Here is a 16573-nt window from a genome sequence, read left to right as displayed (position 1 = left end):
CTCTAGAATAGATCTGTACTTCATTAAGAAGTGTTTTCCTACGAAGAACTGTCAGGGATTAAACAATGCCCGGTATCCTCGTGGATTCTGAATTCAGGATGTACCAGCCCTAGGGTCTGAGGAACAAGGAGTTCGTCCAGAAGTCTGATTTTACAGGTGAGAAGCATGAAGCCCAAAGAAGGGGTTCTTCCCTCCATCTTGTCCTGTTTTCTAATCGGAAAAATAAGGTTCCAGGACTGCAGTGAAGGTGAAGAGACCAAACGTCAGTGATTCGCGAGGTGCCTTAAACACGTGCCAACTTAAAACACACACACACCCGTGCCGAGTGAGGGGTGAAGGGCTGCGCTCTTCCCGCGCCGCCGCCTCCTGCGCTCAGCCTCACCGCCCCGCGGTCCTTGTCCCTCTCCCGGCGGAAGCCCGACCCCGCCACCGAGGCCAGCGCGCTCCGCCCCGCCTGGGCCCCGCCTGTGGGCCCCGCCTGTGGGCCCCGCCTGTGGGCCCCGCCTGTGGGCCCCGCCTGTGGGCCCCGCCTGCCGCCTCCGGGGCCGCCCCCCGCAGCCGCCCGCGCGGCGGACCCGGTAATCGTCCCCCCAAACCCCGGTCCGGACAGCCCTTCCGGCTCCTCGCGCCCCGGCCGTCCGATCCCCGGGCTTGGAGGAGGGGAAGGCAGGGGAGGGGAGGGGAGGGGAGGAGCCCCACGGAGCCTGCGTCTGGGCCGCCAAGCTCCCCGCACACAGCCCGGCGGCGGGGCCCCTGTCCCCGTCGGCTTCCGGCGATCGCGGTGGCCGGGCGGGGGGGGGGGGGGGGGGGGCGGTCCTCGGTGGCGGCTTATCTAAGCTCTTGAACTCGCGGTTGACTTTACCGCGCGGCTTGTCCGCCTCGCCGCCCCTTCGTAACCTCTTAGCGGCGGCGCTCTGCCCACGCTCGGAGGAACCAGGGCGGGTCTAGGGTTGCCGAGGCTTTGCGCGGTTTGTAGGGTTTCTGCAGTACCCGGGAGCCGAAACTGAGAAGTCCAACGTGTTTTCAGAGGCCGGGAGCGTGCCTTATCCTGCGGGCCTTATCAAAACTTCCTTCCCTGACCCAGGGCCTGGTTAGCGGGAGGACTGGTGCCCGGGGACCTTAAGCCGGGGCCTACTTGAGACCGCTGGGGGGCCTCCGCCCCTACGGGATCTGTGTTCGATCAGTGGCCAGTTGCTCAGGCCCTCAGCTCCAGGCCCTCAGGCCCTCCTGCCCTGCCCACTTTTTGTCAGAAAATTTCTTTACCTGCTAGCCCTTCCTGAAATGTTTCCTGGCCTTGGGGCTTTAAAACCAGAGCTCCTGGAATCACCTCCAGGGGCCAGAGAAAGGTATTCAGAGCTTAAGCTCAGCTCCTGGACCTGGCACCTGGCTCCTGGGACCTAACTGAGGGGGCACTGGGACCAGAGTTAGGCCTTGGGCGTCCTTGGACGTTCTCCTTCCCACAACCCCAGTCAGAGTCCTGAGCCCACACAGGACCAGTTAGCCTTGGCTAGACTGTCTTAAAGGTAGCTTGCCTGCGCTTCTAATGATTCTAGGATTAGGCCGAGAGGTAGGGCACTGGTTCTCAACTAATATGACCAAACCATTCTAGTTTGTTTGGCATTGATGGGTTTTCTTGGGACATGCTACTTTCAGTTCTAAAACTGGGAAGGTCCTGAGAAGAGTGGGACAAGTTGGTTACTGTCTTCTTAACCCTCACTGCACAGTAACATCACCAATGGAGCCTCTCACATAGAGGTTCTAATCTCATTGATCCAGGGAGGGTCCCAGATAGGAATACTTTCTTTAAAGCTCCCAAGCTGGGGCACCTGGGTGGCTCAGTGGGTTAAAGTACCTGCATTCGGCTCAGGTCATGGTCCCGGGTCCTGGGATCAAGTCCCGCATCGGGCTCTCTACTCAGCAGGGAGCCTGCTTCCCTCTCTCTCTGCCTGCCTCTGCCTACTTGTGATCTCTGTCTGTCAAATAAATAAAATCTTAAAAAAAAAAAAAAAAGCTCCCAAGTTAATTCTAACAAACAACCAGAGTGAGGAACCACTAGGTGATAGGCAACATTGCTGTATAACCATCAAAAGTGGTTACTTTTTGAACAGACGTGGACCCAGTTATCTCTCAAAAGGGTGTCTGACCAACTGTGGTGGTCCTCTCTTTATCAAGAGGGCTATCAAATGGCACTTGCCTTATTGCTATGATCTTTTCCCAGTTCCCTTATTCCTCCACAGTGAGGACCAAACTTTCTCCTTTCCTGACATGACTTGGCAACCCCTCTCCCAAGGTCAGTGAATTGGCCTCATTTTGACTGGAGAGGTCATGATTTGGACTGTCCCAGAGGAAGCTGGCTTGAGACTAGACAGGGTTCCAGTCTCTCAGGCTGGGATGCTTACCCCTATGAGTGGTGGTCCAAGGGGTAGCTGAGGGTGTGTGTACACTTCAGCTTTTTCCTGTGGGGTACTGAGCTTGGAGATCAGGTGCCTCTGGGACTGTTCCCTCTGCAGGCCAACAGGATCATGTGGTATGTCAGCACTAGGGGGATGGCCCCACGGGTCGACTTTGAGGGGGCTCTCTTCTCTGGCTATGCTCCCGATGGCGGTCTCTTCATGCCCGAGGAGCTCCCACAGTTGGGCATAGAGACCCTGCGTCAGTGGAGTTCGCTCTCCTACCCCAGTCTGGTAAAGGAGCTGTGCACCCTCTTCATTGGTCCTGAGCTCATTCCACGAGATGTCTTAAACGGTGAGCATCCCCAGCCTCCCTACTCTCCCACCTCATTCCCCTGCCAGTCCAGCCCCCACCAGAGCTGCGAATCCATCCCTTAACCCCTAGGAAGTTTCTAGTCCTATTTCCCAAACGTTGGAGTTTTTTTTCCCAGATTCTAGGATCCCAGAAATGGCAATATTCTCAGAGAATTTATCCATTCCACCGTCCCTCTCCAATGAGATGAATGCCATGGTGATCTGCAGAGAATGTTTTCCTTTAGTTTATTTTTCAAAAACCTCTTTAAGGCTTAGAGACTTCACCAACATCCTCAGATACTTGAATGTTGGGCTGTTTCCTACTTGTATATAAAGCATGTGGACCCAGATGACTGTTCTGTTTCCTTGAATGGTAATTCCAGAAGGGACTTGGAGAGTGTCCTGGACCAACTCCTCTCAAGCTGGAATGTGCCCATCGATTTCCCTGGGGATCCTGTTAAAATGCATATTCTGATTCAGTAGGTCTGGGGTGGGCCTGAGACTCTGCATTCCGACCAATAATACTATAATACTAGTGCTGCTGGTGATAATGCTGCTAGTGATATCACTGCTAGTGATAATACTAGTGCTGCTGGTCCATGGGCCAGACATGGGAACGAATCCACAATGTGGTAGTGAGTGTTCAGGGCTGGAAGAAGAGGACCACTCAGGAATGTGGTCTGATGGCACTGTTGGCATTGCCCAAGCTCTTATTAGAATTCTCTGCCTTCCTTAGACCTTCTGAACCAGGATCTGCATTTTAAGGTCCCAGGTGATTGGTTTGTCAGTTAAAGTTTGAGAAGCACTACCCAAGATAGACCTGCCTTAGGCAGGATTATAGGTAAACCAACCCCAGTCTCTGGTATCACAGGTGTGAAATTTAGTGCAGCAAAAACAAACAACGTCTAGTCTTTAGGAAGGAACATTAGAAGAGATGAGACATGGATCCGTTTGTTGCACAGTTGTTGAATTGAACCTCAGCTGGCGTGCATGCCCACAAGACATCCAAATGATGATGTTTATAAAGTGAAAGATTGAAGTCTTAGGCTATTTCTCTTCTCTGGGGGGCATCACTCAGGAATCTACAAACAGTGTGGTTCATGTCTTTTCAGACTTTTGCCTAGGATTCAGTAATTCTATTCATCTATAGTCTCCTTTGGGGTAAACGTTTCCGGTCTCATATTGGGTAGCAGGAGAGAGAAACTTGACCTTCAAAGCATAGAGAGACGGGGTGGGGTTGGGGGGAGAACCGGAGAACCTGAGGCCGAGCTCAGGCCTTCCCCCACTGTTCCACCTCTCTCCCTGCACAGATCTGATCGACCGAGCCTTCCACAGATTCCGCCACAGAGAGGTGGTCCATCTGTCCAGACTGAAGAACGGGCTGAACGTGTTGGAGCTGTGGCATGGGGTCACATACGCATTTAAGGACTTGGCCCTGGGCTGCACAGCACAGTTCCTGCAGTACTTTCTGGAGAAGAAGGAGAAGCACGTCACCGTGGTTGTAGGTGTGCATTGTGGGCACGAGGGCCGAACCCCGTAGGCACCCTGACGTGCCAGTGTCTACCATAGCTTGCTCTGCATGGATGGCTCGAGGAGCATGTGTGACTGGTTCTTCTAGAGCAGGGTCTGTCACCCTCTCCTGTGCCGTGGACCCCTTTGTCAGTCTGGTGGAGGCTATGGAACCTTCTCAGAATAATATTTTAAGTACCCAAAATATGTAAGATTATATGGTACCCAGTTCACAGATGCCTTGGTTTCTGTCCCCTGGTCTCTAGGAGGTGAGTGGGCCCCAGATTAAGTACGAGGTTCCAGCTCTCCAGGTATCTGAAGTAAACATTGCCTCCTGTGGCAGGGTTGCTTTAGCGACCCTTCTTTCCTTTTCCATTGCCCTTGTTGTACAGGGGAGGGTTATTTTTTCTTCCTATTCAGGAACATCTGGGGACACAGGCAGTGCTGCCATTGAGAGTGTTCAAGGAGCAAAGAATGTGGACATGATCGTTCTGCTGCCCCAGGGTCACTGCACGAAGATCCAAGAGCTCCAGATGACCACGGTGCTGAGGGAGAACGTCCATGTGTTCAGAGGTGAGAGCTGGGATGGAGGCTCCAGGGAAAGCGTGGCCGCCTCGAGGGCGTCTGTTTTGGGAGATGGGCTGGAGTACAACTGGCCAGTTGATGAGTTGACCATCCTTCCTCCTGCCTTTTCTCTGCCCCTCGCTTCCTTCATCGGTCATGAGGTTGGTATATGCCTTGGCTTAGCTCTGGGCAAGCTCTTGGCAACACAGTTTCAGAAGCTATTGGAGGTGACAAATGCACAAACCATTACTGATGGTATAACCCAAGAAGTGGGGTTGAACACCAAACCCCAAAGAACGCCACTTCTGTGTGGGTTCACCCTACTGGTGCCATATATTCAGGCCACTGCCAGACCCACAGCCCAAGCCAAGTGACTTGGGTTTTGTTCCAGGGCCCTGAACTTCAGCGGACACAAAGACATCCAATAATAATTTTAAAAGAATGTGCCCTTACATGGTAACAGCTCATGCCCTCCGTTATGGTCTAGAAACTACTCAGTTAGGCATTTGGTTAGCAGGTGTGGGAAACGACTCAGTAGTACCCACTGGGCATCTGTTCTGTAGAAATCGAGACTCTAGAAGGACAGAGGGAGCTTGAGGGGAGCCGTGCATGCTTATTTCCACTTTTCACACCTAGCTAGAACCTAGGTAATCCCAAAGCAGGGATGGGGGTATGAGGAGTAGGGGGTCTTGGTGAGGTTTTGTACACTGTGGCCCTGGGAAAGCTGTCCGGAAGGCCTGGCCTGGCTTGGTCGCTCACTTAGCAGGAGAGCAGTTGGTGGCTGGAGGCATTCTTCCTACAACTCACCCAGGCTCCTGGTATGACCCCTCAGAGGGTGCTTTTCATAGAACACGGATTTCATCAAGGAGCAAAAGCATAGGGCAGACAGACCTTACTCATGGGGGTAGCATGAAGATCCTTTGTCCATGAGTTCAAAAGTAAGCCCAAAGCCCCTTCTACTCTTTTCTTTAATAAGCACCTACACGTTCCAGTGAAAAGTTCTGGGTTTAGCTAATGCAGGTGTTGGAAAATCTTACATGTCCCTTAGCATTGGTCGTTCCCCATATTCGGCTGTGTTTTCCCGCACTCATTACAAAATTTGGATGTGTGATATCTGGGCTCCCGAGGGTCCCTGTTACGCCCTAAGCACTACGATTGCTAGTTATAGATCTAGGACTATTTTTGCCTAGAATCGAAGCAGAGAACAACATTTTGTACATCAGTCCTGCCACCTACTCCCTTCTTGCCTTATACCAGGTATTGGAAGGCTTTTACACGAGGACTTGTGTGTAAGCTCTGTTACTGACCATGGAGCAGAGAACAGTGCCCATTTGCAAAATAGTAGGAGAAATGTGGATGGTCATGAGTGCCCTATGTCATAAATGTTTTCTTGCTGGAGCCCAAGGGACATTTCTGTTTTATCCGTGTTCTGAGCTTCAAGAAAATAAGACAGTGCACTTTACATATATTAAGTTTTGTTCCTAAATAGACCTGTTCAGGTCCTTCCTTTCCTTTCTGGAATCTTCTGACCTGGTTTCTAGGAGGATGGGTGTTTTTTCCGGAGCTAAGAGCGGACATGTCTTTTCCCTTAGACCAGGGAGCTCAGGGAGTAGGGATGGGCCACCTGAATTGTTGTGCGTTGGACACTGAGGTTTTTTAAGGACATTAATTTCCATATATATTTTGTATTTGGTTCTTCTTAAGCACAGAATAATGAGCAAGTGCTAGTTGTACATTATTTAGGATATTTTTGGCTGGAGGTGACAGAAAATCTAACTCTGACCAGCTCGAACAGAGTATTTTCCAGCTTATATAACTGGAATAGTTGTGTAAGTCCCTGAATGAGTCGGTTCAGCGACTTAGCCGTCCCTCAGCAGAGACCCAGGTTATTTGCATTCTCTACTCTGCCTTCCCAATCCTAAGGCTCATCTCCCTCATGGCTTATGATGCTTACTTCAGGTAACTAAGTCTCTCTTCCTGGGGCTCCATCTTAAGCGCAGTGAATCTTTTCCTAGAACCCCAGCAAACATCCCGCTGGTGTTGGATCTGGGGTCAGCCCCATAGCCTCATTGCCAATAAACAGTGCTAAGTGGAATGAGTAACAACCTTGGGGCTTACTCTGGCACTTCCTGCAATAAATCTTACCTCTGTCTTTCAAGTTGGGATCATGTTTGGTGGAGAAATAGACTGAGATGTCGGATAAGAGATCAATATTGGCTTGGTGGCTAGTTGGGCTGGACTGAGGAGGGCAAGTTGGACTAGTAGCCAACTCACCTGTAAATTGACCCAGTAATTCATCCATAAATTAAACTGTGCCCACACCCAGCTCAGGGAGGAAAGGTCCATGCCAGCTTACCTACCACGTGGGAGCAGAGAGCAGAATGCCTCTCTTTGATCTAACTGAGAGAAGGGCAGAGCATATGAGAACAGATAGTCTGTACCCCCAAGTCCTGGTAAAGGACCGAGGAGTAAAGAAAAGACCGGCCTCTTGCCACACCATAGCCTCAGAAACCATCTCTTCTTGTTCCTACAGAGTGGGGCTAGCGGGCACGGACTCCAAGGAGGAGGCCTTTTCCCAACATCCCAGAAGGTTGACGGTTTATGTCTAATTTTATGTAATGGTAGAAATGTTGGAAGTATGACCTCGAGAATATAAGACATGGTTTCTTTCCTTGAGTCGCTTAATTTCAAGTCTAGAAAGCCAGGCCACGACATGGGAGAGCAGAAACCAAAGCTGAGTGAAGGTCCCAGCTGGGTGTGCCCAGTGCAGGAGGGCCTGCTTGCAGACAAGTGCTGACTGGGGGTGCTCCGTGCTCCTGATAGCTCCCCTCCCCTCTCTCTCCTGACAGTGGAGGGCAACAGCGATGAGCTGGATGAGCCTATCAAGGCTGTGTTTGCTGATGTGGCTTTTGTCAAGAAGCACAATCTGATGAGTCTGAATTCCATCAACTGGTCCCGGGTCCTCGTGCAAATGGCCCACCACTTCTTTGCTTATTTCCAGTGCGCGCCATCCTTGGACACCCACCCCCTGCCCCCCGTGGAGGTGGTTGTGCCAACAGGGGCTGCCGGTAACCTTGCAGGTAAGGAGGCCCCTGGGCAGAGATGGGCTTTCCAGAAAAATGCCCGTAGCCCTCGTCCTCCCAGCTGCCCTTCGGCTGCAACTGTGAGGAGACAGTTCGAGTCCTCGCTCTGAAGGTGACAGGCAACCACACAGGAGAAACCCCCAGCAAACCTCCCCATCACTCCCTGGGAGGACAGCTCGACTGCTTGCTGCAGGAGGGAAGGACGGGCTATAACCCCCCTTAGGAGAGTGTGGAGAGATGCGGTCAAGGTTCAGCTGCTCTGCTGGCCTGCCAGGGCCTGCTTCCAGAGAGGCGGACTTTGTTCCTGGCCTCAGCCAGCGGCCTGCTGTGAGGGCAGCCAGCACAACATGTTCCCACCCCAGAGTCCCTACCCAGAGACCGCGTGAGGTGGAAGGAGGTCTGACCCCAGCAGAATGGCCCTGGGGGCAGTCCCTTAGACCCAGCCGCTCAGCTGTAAAAGCAATACTGGATAGCTTATCGTATTTCTCAGGGCTCCCTTGAAGTACAAGTAAGATCCTTCACGTGTGGGCATGAGCTTTGCAAGGGTGCTGCGCTGTGCCTCTGCGTGGCCATGAAACCACCTTCTAGAATAAGAATAAGCATGTCTCCAGCACTTCCTATGCATCAGGTGCCCCTCCACGTGCTTTTCACGGGTCAACTTACTTAATGCTCACACGCATCTGTGAGGACGGTACTCTGTCTCCACTTAATGAAGAGGAAGTGGAGGCACAGGGAAGTTAGCCAGCTGGCCCCTGCTTACACTCCGGTTGGGGACACAGCCAGGATGACCACTCCTCCAGAGTCTGCGTCCCCTTGTGAGCTTCTGAGGCTGCCTCCTCGCCAGCATGACCGTTTCGGATGGTTCTATAGGCGGCATTGCTTCTGATGGGCGCCAAGGAGGGCTTCTGTGAGACCACAGAAGCAGCTCAGTGGTCCGGGGGCTTCCTGACTTCTTGTACTCCCACGGGGTTGGGACCGTCTTCACCACCCACGGTGGGGAAGCCCACTGAGCTCCCCATTTGCATCAGCCTCCTGTGGATGGTGCCACCTGCACGCATCCCAGGGCCCACCACAGTGGCTGGCACGAAACAGATGTTTGCAGAGAGTGCTCCCGTCCCTCTTTGCTCCATCAGGAACTGGCTGTGGAAATTTAAACCCCTGGGCCCTGGTGAGCGTCCCTTTCTCCTCCGCCATACACAGAGAGCGTGATGTTTACAGGTGGATCAAGTGGAAAATAAGAATGTGAAAGTGCTTTTTGCAAAAGGCAGAGTGACGTTGGGGTGAGGTGGTGATCCCCAACTCCTCTTAACGACCCACCAGAGAGGAACCATTCATGGAAGTAGGTAAAACCTTCCTAAATGACTACCTCTCCCTCTCCCAGGGTGAGGAATTCTTTGTTTGTTCCATGCAAACAGGAGCTGCTGGCTGGGTGGGCCGAGGGCGCTGGAGGAACAGGGTGTCCAAAGGGGCCGCTGCTAGGAGGCTGAGTCGGGAGCTATCGCGTGTGCCACCCAGCAGGCTTGGGGTGGGTCATTTCAACTTCCCAGAACCTTCATTTTCTCAAGTGATAGCGAGCAGGTGTGCCTGGTGTGTATGGATGTGAGAGAGAGGCGGAGAGGAAGGGAGGCAGGGAGACATATGGAGGTGGAGAAGAGTATCGGGACTGTGGCATCTCCTCTTCTTTTCTGTTTCTGTGTGGGTGTGAGCTTTATTGTTATATAGTATAACTCATAATTTTATATATACATATGTATATACACATACTATACAATTCACCTGTTTAAAGTGTACAACTGAATAGTTTTTAGTATATGTCAGATTTGTGCAACCGTCCCCACAGTTTCAGAACATTTCCGTCATGTTGGAAAGAAACTGTGTTCCCTCTAGCAGTGACTCCCCATTTCCCCACATCTCCCCAGCTCTAGGCAACCACTGATCTATTTTGTCTCTATCAATTTGGCTATTCCGGACATTTTATAGTAATTTAATCATACAATAAGTGACCTTTTTTAGCTTCTTTCACTTACCGTTTTCAAGTTTCATCGACATTGTAATCAGTACTCGGTTCCTTTCTGTGGCTGAATAATACTCCATTGTACGCAAACACCACCTCTGTTTATCCATTTATCATTATTGGACATTGGGATTGCTTCAGTATCATAACTATTATGAACAATGCTGCTGTAAACGTTGGTGTCTAAGTTTTCATGTGGACCTGTATTTTCATTTCTCTAGAGTATGTATACCTAGGAGTAGAATTTCTGGGTCACAGAAAAAAAAAAAAGTCATAACTTTTTGAGGAACAGTCAGACATTTCCAAAGAAGCTGCACCATTTTGTATTCCCATCATTTGATATTCTCATCCCAACGCAACATGTGAGGGTTTTAATTTCTCCATAGCCCCTCCAGTGCTTTGATTCTAGCCATCCAAATGGACATGCAATGGTATGTCCCTGTGACTTCGGTTTCTAATTCCCTGATGTTGAGTATCTTTTATGTTCTCACTGGCCATGTGTATATCTTCTGGAGAAATGTTTGTTTCGGTCTTTTGCCCATTTTAAAATTAGCATATTCGCATTTTTATTGTTGAGCTGTAAGAGTTATTTACATATTCTGTATGCCAGTCCTTTATCAGATATAAGATCTGCAAAATATTCTTTTCCATTCCATGAGCTGCCTTTTCATTTTCTTGATAGTATTCTTTGAAACACAAACCAAAATTTTCAAGGAGCATCAGAGTTTCTTAATTTTGATGAAATCCAATTTATCTAAATTTCCTTTTATTTCTTGTACTTTGGGCATCATGTCTGAGAAAGCTTTGGTCCTCTCCTTTCCTGTATTAAGCCGGGTGCCTTGCTCAGAAGATGGGCCTGCCCATCCGCCTGGTCGTGGCTGTGAACCGCAATGACATCATCCACAGGACCGTGCAGCGGGGAGACTTCTCTCTGTCCAAGGCCGTCGAACTGACCTTGGCTTCAGCTATGGACATTCAGGTAGGACCTGTGGGAAAGTGTGTGCTTGGCCCAAGTGTTGACTGGGTGGGATGGACAAGGGCTGAGGTCCGTGGGGTCCTGGCACCTTGCCTTCCTGCCTAGGTGCCCTACAACATGGAGAGGATCTTCTGGCTGCTGTCGGGCTCTGACAACCAGGGGACGAGAGCCCTCATGGAGCAGTTTGAAAGGACCCAAAGCACGAGTATACCCAAGGAACTGCATGACAAGGTCAGTCACCACCCACTCACCACAGAGAAAGCAAAGGGTGCAGCCATGAAACCCAACTTGGGTTTGGAGATCTGGTTAAGGGAAGAGGGTACCTGTTTCTTGAGCACCTGCAATGAGGCGGGCACCTCTGCAGTCACTTTCTATGGATTAATTTATTAATGAGGAGATGCAGTAGAGAGCATTGGTTTAGAGACAGGGCCTGTTTCTTAAACTCTGTGCCTCAGTTTCCTCATACATAAAGTGGGGCTTACGAGAATGCCTACCACTGTTGAAGATTGAAGTCAAATAATGCCCATGAAGCACTTTGTATACTGCCTGGAAATATAGGGCTTGGTACATGCTTGGTACATCAGCTATTATTATTTCTATTTATTGTTGTTGATTTTCAGCAGTAGCAACAACTGGCAACATTATCCTCTTGAGCTATCTTTTTAAAAGGAAAAGGAGAAATGTTATTTCTTCAGAGTGATAGGAATCTAGTTGGGAAGGGTTGCTTTTATCTTATTTTATTTTATTTATTTTTGAGAGATAGAGCGTGTGTGCGAGTGGACGGGGGTTGGGGGAAAACAGAGGCAGAAGGAGAGAAAGAATCTTAAGCAGGCTCCATACTCAGCACGAAGCCTGAAGCAGGGCTTGATCTCACGACCCTGAGATCATGACATGAGCCGAACTCAAGAGTTGGACCCTTAACTGACCGAGCCACCCAGGTGCCCTCGTTGCTTTTATTTTAATACAACCTGGTGATGATCCACTTATTTTGCCTTAAGAAAAAGGATTTTGTATGTTGACATTGCCTTTAATTTTCTCTACCACGTCCCACCAAATCTTCCAGACTCTATGTCCAGGGACCAGGACCTCACACCTCACACCAGCTCTCATCGTTACGAAGTTCTGTATGTTGAGCTGGGATCTCCTCCTTTCAACTGAACTCTGCACGGGGGAAGCCGTGTGATTCCCATATTTGAAGAGAATTTCCATTTCTCCGCTGAGTCTTCCCTGTTCCTTTAGCTGTCCCTTATGTGACCTAATTTCACCTAGCCAATGACTGTCTTAAAGGTTGTTTCCAGAACTGGATATAGTTCTCTGGGCTTAGCCAGCCATGCACACCGGAGTGGAATTTGGATATTTCCTGTGACACACACCCTGTCTTCATTGGTGCTGCTTTAACAAAGTAGAGACTGAGTTGGCTATAACCAATAGACATCTATCGCTCACAGTTCCGGATGCCAGAAGTCTGAGATCAGGGTGCCAGCATGGTTGGGTTCTGGTGGGAGCAACTACCATGGAAACGGTGGACAGTCAATGTGTTGTCATAGCCTCACATGGTGGAAAGGCAGGCAGCTAGCTCTCCAGCTTCTTCTTATAAAGACACTAAGTCCATTCACGAGGGCACCCCCCCCCACCAATGACCTCCCCAAAGTCCCACCTTCTGATACCATCACACTGGGATTCAGTTTTTCACATATGAATTTGGGCGGGATGCGGGGGACACAAACATTCAGACCATAACACAAAGATCAACTTACTCGGTTAATGGTTCATTCTCCTCATGTAAATGAGGTGCTCCAGGAGCATAGTCACCAGATCCCACCCTGCTTCATTCTCTCCCTGGCTTTACAAGACTGTCCATCTGCTAGAACAGCTGTCACTCACTCGTTCCTTCCTTTCTTCCTTCATTCATTCAACATGTCTCCTGTAACCAAGAACGGTGCTACGTGCTAGAGATAAACAAAGATAAAGAAAACACATTCTCTCTCCACCATAAACCCTAATGGGACAGGTAGCTGTACAAAGGATTTATGGCACCTGTGGTCTCTGCTGTACGCATATATAGGCGGGGTGATGGGCACACTGATAGCACACAATAAATTTTCAGAGAACGATCCGATCAGCCCTCCCCACTGAAGGGGCAGTGGGAAGGGAGTCTTCCTTTATCTGCTGGTTGCAGGGAGGCTTCCTGGAGGAGGTGTGACCTGGAGGAGTGTGGCTCACGGGTGAGCTCCACTGGGTGGGCGCTCATTGCACCCACTGGAAGGGTTTGTACCAACGACAGGGCACCAGGAATGTTTGAATGCCCTTAACCTTCTGTGTTTTGTCCGTTTGTTGAACAAGACTGTATACAAACTTGCTAATTCATGAGCTAATCTGAACTAAATTTATGGACCTGAAACTCAAAGGATCCTTCCCCCAAGCTGAGGGAAGCAACTTAAAACTGGGAAACACGGGAACCAGATTTTTCTCTGAGCTGAAGTTGAGCAACTTAGTCTGGAGATTCTTTCTGAGTGTCTGGTGTTGGCTGCCTATGTTACGTATTGCGTTTTGGCTCGCTTTTCTGGGTACCTCCTGGACCCTGATTTCCACCACTCTGACCCTGGGACCTGTCAGCTTTCAGAGGCCATGACGTCTGAGTCAGTGTCAGATGAGGCCATCACCCGGACCATGAGTCGATGTTGGGAAGAGAACCAGTACCTGCTGTGCCCTCACTCGGCTGTGGCCGTGAGTTACCATTACCAGCAGACCGACCGGCAGCAGCCCAGGTACGGGCCGTGGGTGCCTGGGTCACCGGGATACTCTGGCTTTTGGGAGACCCTCCTCTTCCCCAAGCAGGGGAGGCAGGAATCTGCACAAATGGCTTTCACGAGCAGGAGCTATGCCCTGAGAACTGTGGTCCCAGAGGAGGGTGTGTGACAGCCCTCTGGGGGGCAGCCACGGAGGTGGTGGTTGAGCTGGGTCTCCCACAAAAAGGAGCAGTTTCCCTGGCAGTGTCTACAGAGATGAGTTCAAAGTACCCAACATCTGCCTCTTTCTCTCTCTTCCTTTCTTCTCTGTGCACCACCCTATCCCTACGTCCCCTGTTCCTTCTCCTCTCCACTCCTCTCCTCCTCCTTTCCACATCTCTCTGTCTGGTCTCTGGCCTGCCCTCCTGTTCCCACCTGCCCCACCCCACAGCCTTCCCCGGTGCTGTCTGGCCCCGGCCTCTGCAGCCAAGTTCCCAGAAGCTGTCCTGGCTGCCGGGCTGACCCCAGAGACCCCCGCGGAGATCCTGGCCCTGGAGTTCAAGGAGACGCGCTGCACCCCGATGCGGAAGGGTGACGACTGGACGCTAATGCTTCGGAACACCATTGAGGGCCTGAGCTGGCAGCAAAGGGCTCATTCCTGAGTGCTCCGGAATAGCCGGGCTGGATTTGATTTGAGTCAAGTTGCTTTGTTGCTCTTGTATCAGGGTCCCCTGTTCTGTGAACCCAGGGCGGATGTCATGGCACCACTAAATAAAGTCGAAGTGCCTCCATTTCCGTGGGTACCTCCATAACTACGCTGCCCCAGAGAAGTCATACTGTCCATTCCTCTGAGATTATGACTCCCCCTCTCCCCTCTCCGTGCCTTCCACCCTGCCTCTGGGACAGTCCTTTGATGAGTTGTGGTTCCTGCAAATTGTCGACCGAGGAGTTGTCCCTCATCAGCCTGGATGGACATAAGGGCTCCTGATTCTGGCAAAATCATCAACAGTAGCTTATCTAAGGCGTTTATTCCCTTCTACCCTGTTTTATGGTTTTCCACACTAGACATTACCTTCTCATCTTGAAGCTTCTTGAAGACAAGAACCCCTGAGATCATGACCTGAGCAGAAGGCAGAGGCTTAACCCACCGAGCCACCCTGAATAATGTTCTTACAAATTCCCTGAATAATGGGTGCCTGGGTGGCTCAGTTGGTTAGGCTCCGGTCATGATCCTGGAGTCCCGGGATCGAGTCCCACGTTGGGCTCTCTGCTCGGCGGGGAGCCTACTTCCCCCTCTTTCTGCCTTCCTCTCTGCCTACTTGTGATCTCTCTCTCTGTGTCAAATAAATAAATAAAATCTTTTTTAAAAATCCTTATGCTCTCAATGGGGGACGCAAGGGACACCTTTGGAACACTGGTGAGAGGTGAGACAGGCACAGCATGGAGGGAGTTTGGGGGCCACTAGAGGACGCTGTTGCTACCACTCTGAGGGCTGCCTGGAGAAGGCATCCTGCCTCCAGAGGCCTCTTCCCGAACCCTGAGGTCTAAAGGAGCCTGTCACCCACGTTGATCCTGCCTGTCATTCCCACAGCAGAACATGCCTCCCCACAGCTCTGTGATGCCCGGGGAGAGAGAGAAGGCAGAGGCCGGAAGACACCCTCCTACTGGGAAATTTGTCATTGAAGCATGGCATTCAGTAAAAAGAACGAAGGGCCATCCTCCTGTAAAAAAAAAACAACAGGAGGATGGACAGAGCATTCTTAAAGGAATGACAATGGCCCTTACAGGCCAAAGCACCAGGCAGTTTCAGAGACACTGTAATATCTACATTAGCAAACAGGATGGAGCCCTAGGGCCCCTTTTATCCACGAGGCACGATAGGTCTGATGCTCAGGAGTCACAATACATTTAGAGGCCTAGGAAAATGTTTCCGTTTCTTTTAAAATAAAAAACAATGACTACAATCCAGCTTTATACCAGCATACTTGTACAGGAGAATTTTTAACATTTGTGATGGAGGAAGAAGGCCAAGGAAGCAAAAGTTCCCGGAAGTCATCACATGGGCCTGATCAAACCTATTCTGTGCCAGGCAATGTTTTACAAAGTGGCTGACTGAAACCCGTCCCCGGTGACAGAGGTATGGTTATTATCCGCATTTTGCCGATGAAGAAACTGAGGCGCTCCAAGGTGAGTACTTGACTGGGGTGGCACCACTAGGGGGCAGAAAGACTGGGACTTGAACTCAGGTACTGTGTTTCAATGGATAGTTTCCATGACTCTGTGTCATCTGCAGCTGGTCTGGGGTCCGCCACTTCCCATCCTTCCCCAGGCTGTGGTCCTGCTTCTGGGTCCTCCTCCACTCTCCCTTTCACATGGATTTGGGAGCATGGCTTTGCATCTCTGAGAGGCCCTGGGGGCCTGCTGCAGCCCTGCTTGGTGGGTCTGTCTAATGGGTACTGGCTCCGGCTCCCAGGCGCAGTGTGGGCTGGCCTGAGCCACTAGCTCCATACCTTTGGCTCCTGTATTTCTGAGGGCCTTGGGGCCGTGCTGGGGTCATAGGGCCCCCAAAATCCCTGCCCTCTGGATGGCTCAGAGACCTCCAACTCTGAGAGGTCACCACACTTGGAAGAAGGGACCCAGAATAATGCCACTGAACACAGTGCTAACAGAGGCAAAACATGAACTGCAGGATATCCTGGCCACGGGAGATCTTGGGGGCCAATGGAGGAGTAGGGCAACTCTGAACGGAAAATCCAAAGAAGCACCCACTCCATAAACATTCAGCCTGGCTATCCCAACACACAATTACACACACACGCACACACACCCATACACACACACACGCATCCCACGGGAACCAGTGAAGTTAGAACAAGCCAAAGTGGTCCTTCCCGAGTCCACCACTTACTGGCCGCACGATTACAAGCCTTTTCACCTTTGTGAGCCTCTGGTTC

General features: G+C 50.8%; 1 protein-coding gene across 4 annotated transcripts; it reads left to right on the top strand.

Annotated features, from left to right (window-relative positions):
- Window positions 1-506: 506 nt before the first annotated feature.
- On the top strand, window positions 507-14410 carry THNSL2 (threonine synthase like 2). 4 transcript variants are annotated; one of them, XR_007130248.1, is made up of 10 exons: window positions 507-578; window positions 2511-2745; window positions 4055-4249; window positions 4674-4826; window positions 7667-7897; window positions 10745-10893; window positions 10996-11121; window positions 13507-13658; window positions 13767-13906; window positions 14106-14223. XR_007130248.1 is itself a non-coding variant. In XM_047746483.1 (9 exons), the coding sequence occupies exons 2-9, from the start codon at window positions 2523-2525 to the stop codon at window positions 14279-14281; spliced, it is 1440 nt and encodes a 479-aa protein (XP_047602439.1). In that variant the 5' UTR covers window positions 508-578; window positions 2511-2522; the 3' UTR covers window positions 14282-14410. The 4 variants fall into 4 exon arrangements, 3 of the variants coding, with proteins under 3 accessions (XP_047602441.1, XP_047602439.1, XP_047602440.1); XM_047746483.1 differs by lacking the exon at window positions 13767-13906 and having other exon boundaries at window positions 508-578; window positions 14071-14410; XM_047746484.1 differs by lacking the exons at window positions 507-578; window positions 13767-13906 and adding an exon at window positions 691-1346 and having other exon boundaries at window positions 14071-14410.
- Window positions 14411-16573: the final 2163 nt, after the last annotated feature.

Source organism: Lutra lutra, chromosome 9 (assembly GCF_902655055.1).
Source record: "Lutra lutra chromosome 9, mLutLut1.2, whole genome shotgun sequence".
NCBI classification, from domain to species: domain Eukaryota; kingdom Metazoa; phylum Chordata; class Mammalia; order Carnivora; family Mustelidae; genus Lutra; species Lutra lutra.
Note: the sequence above shows the minus strand (reverse complement) of the source record. Positions and strands in the feature narration are given on the sequence as shown.

What these genes read in the sequence shown, in the direction of transcription:
- THNSL2 (XM_047746483.1), top strand. Translation starts at nt 2,523, where the DNA reads ATGTGGTATGTCAGCACTAGGGGGATGGCCCCACGGGTCGACTTTGAG. An exon ending in TCCACGAGATGTCTTAAACG is followed by an intron (nt 2,746 to 4,054) that starts GTGAGCATCCCC and finishes CTCCCTGCACAG; the next exon opens with ATCTGATCGACCGAGCCTTC. An exon ending in GCACGTCACCGTGGTTGTAG is followed by an intron (nt 4,250 to 4,673) that starts GTGTGCATTGTG and finishes CTTCCTATTCAG; the next exon opens with GAACATCTGGGGACACAGGC.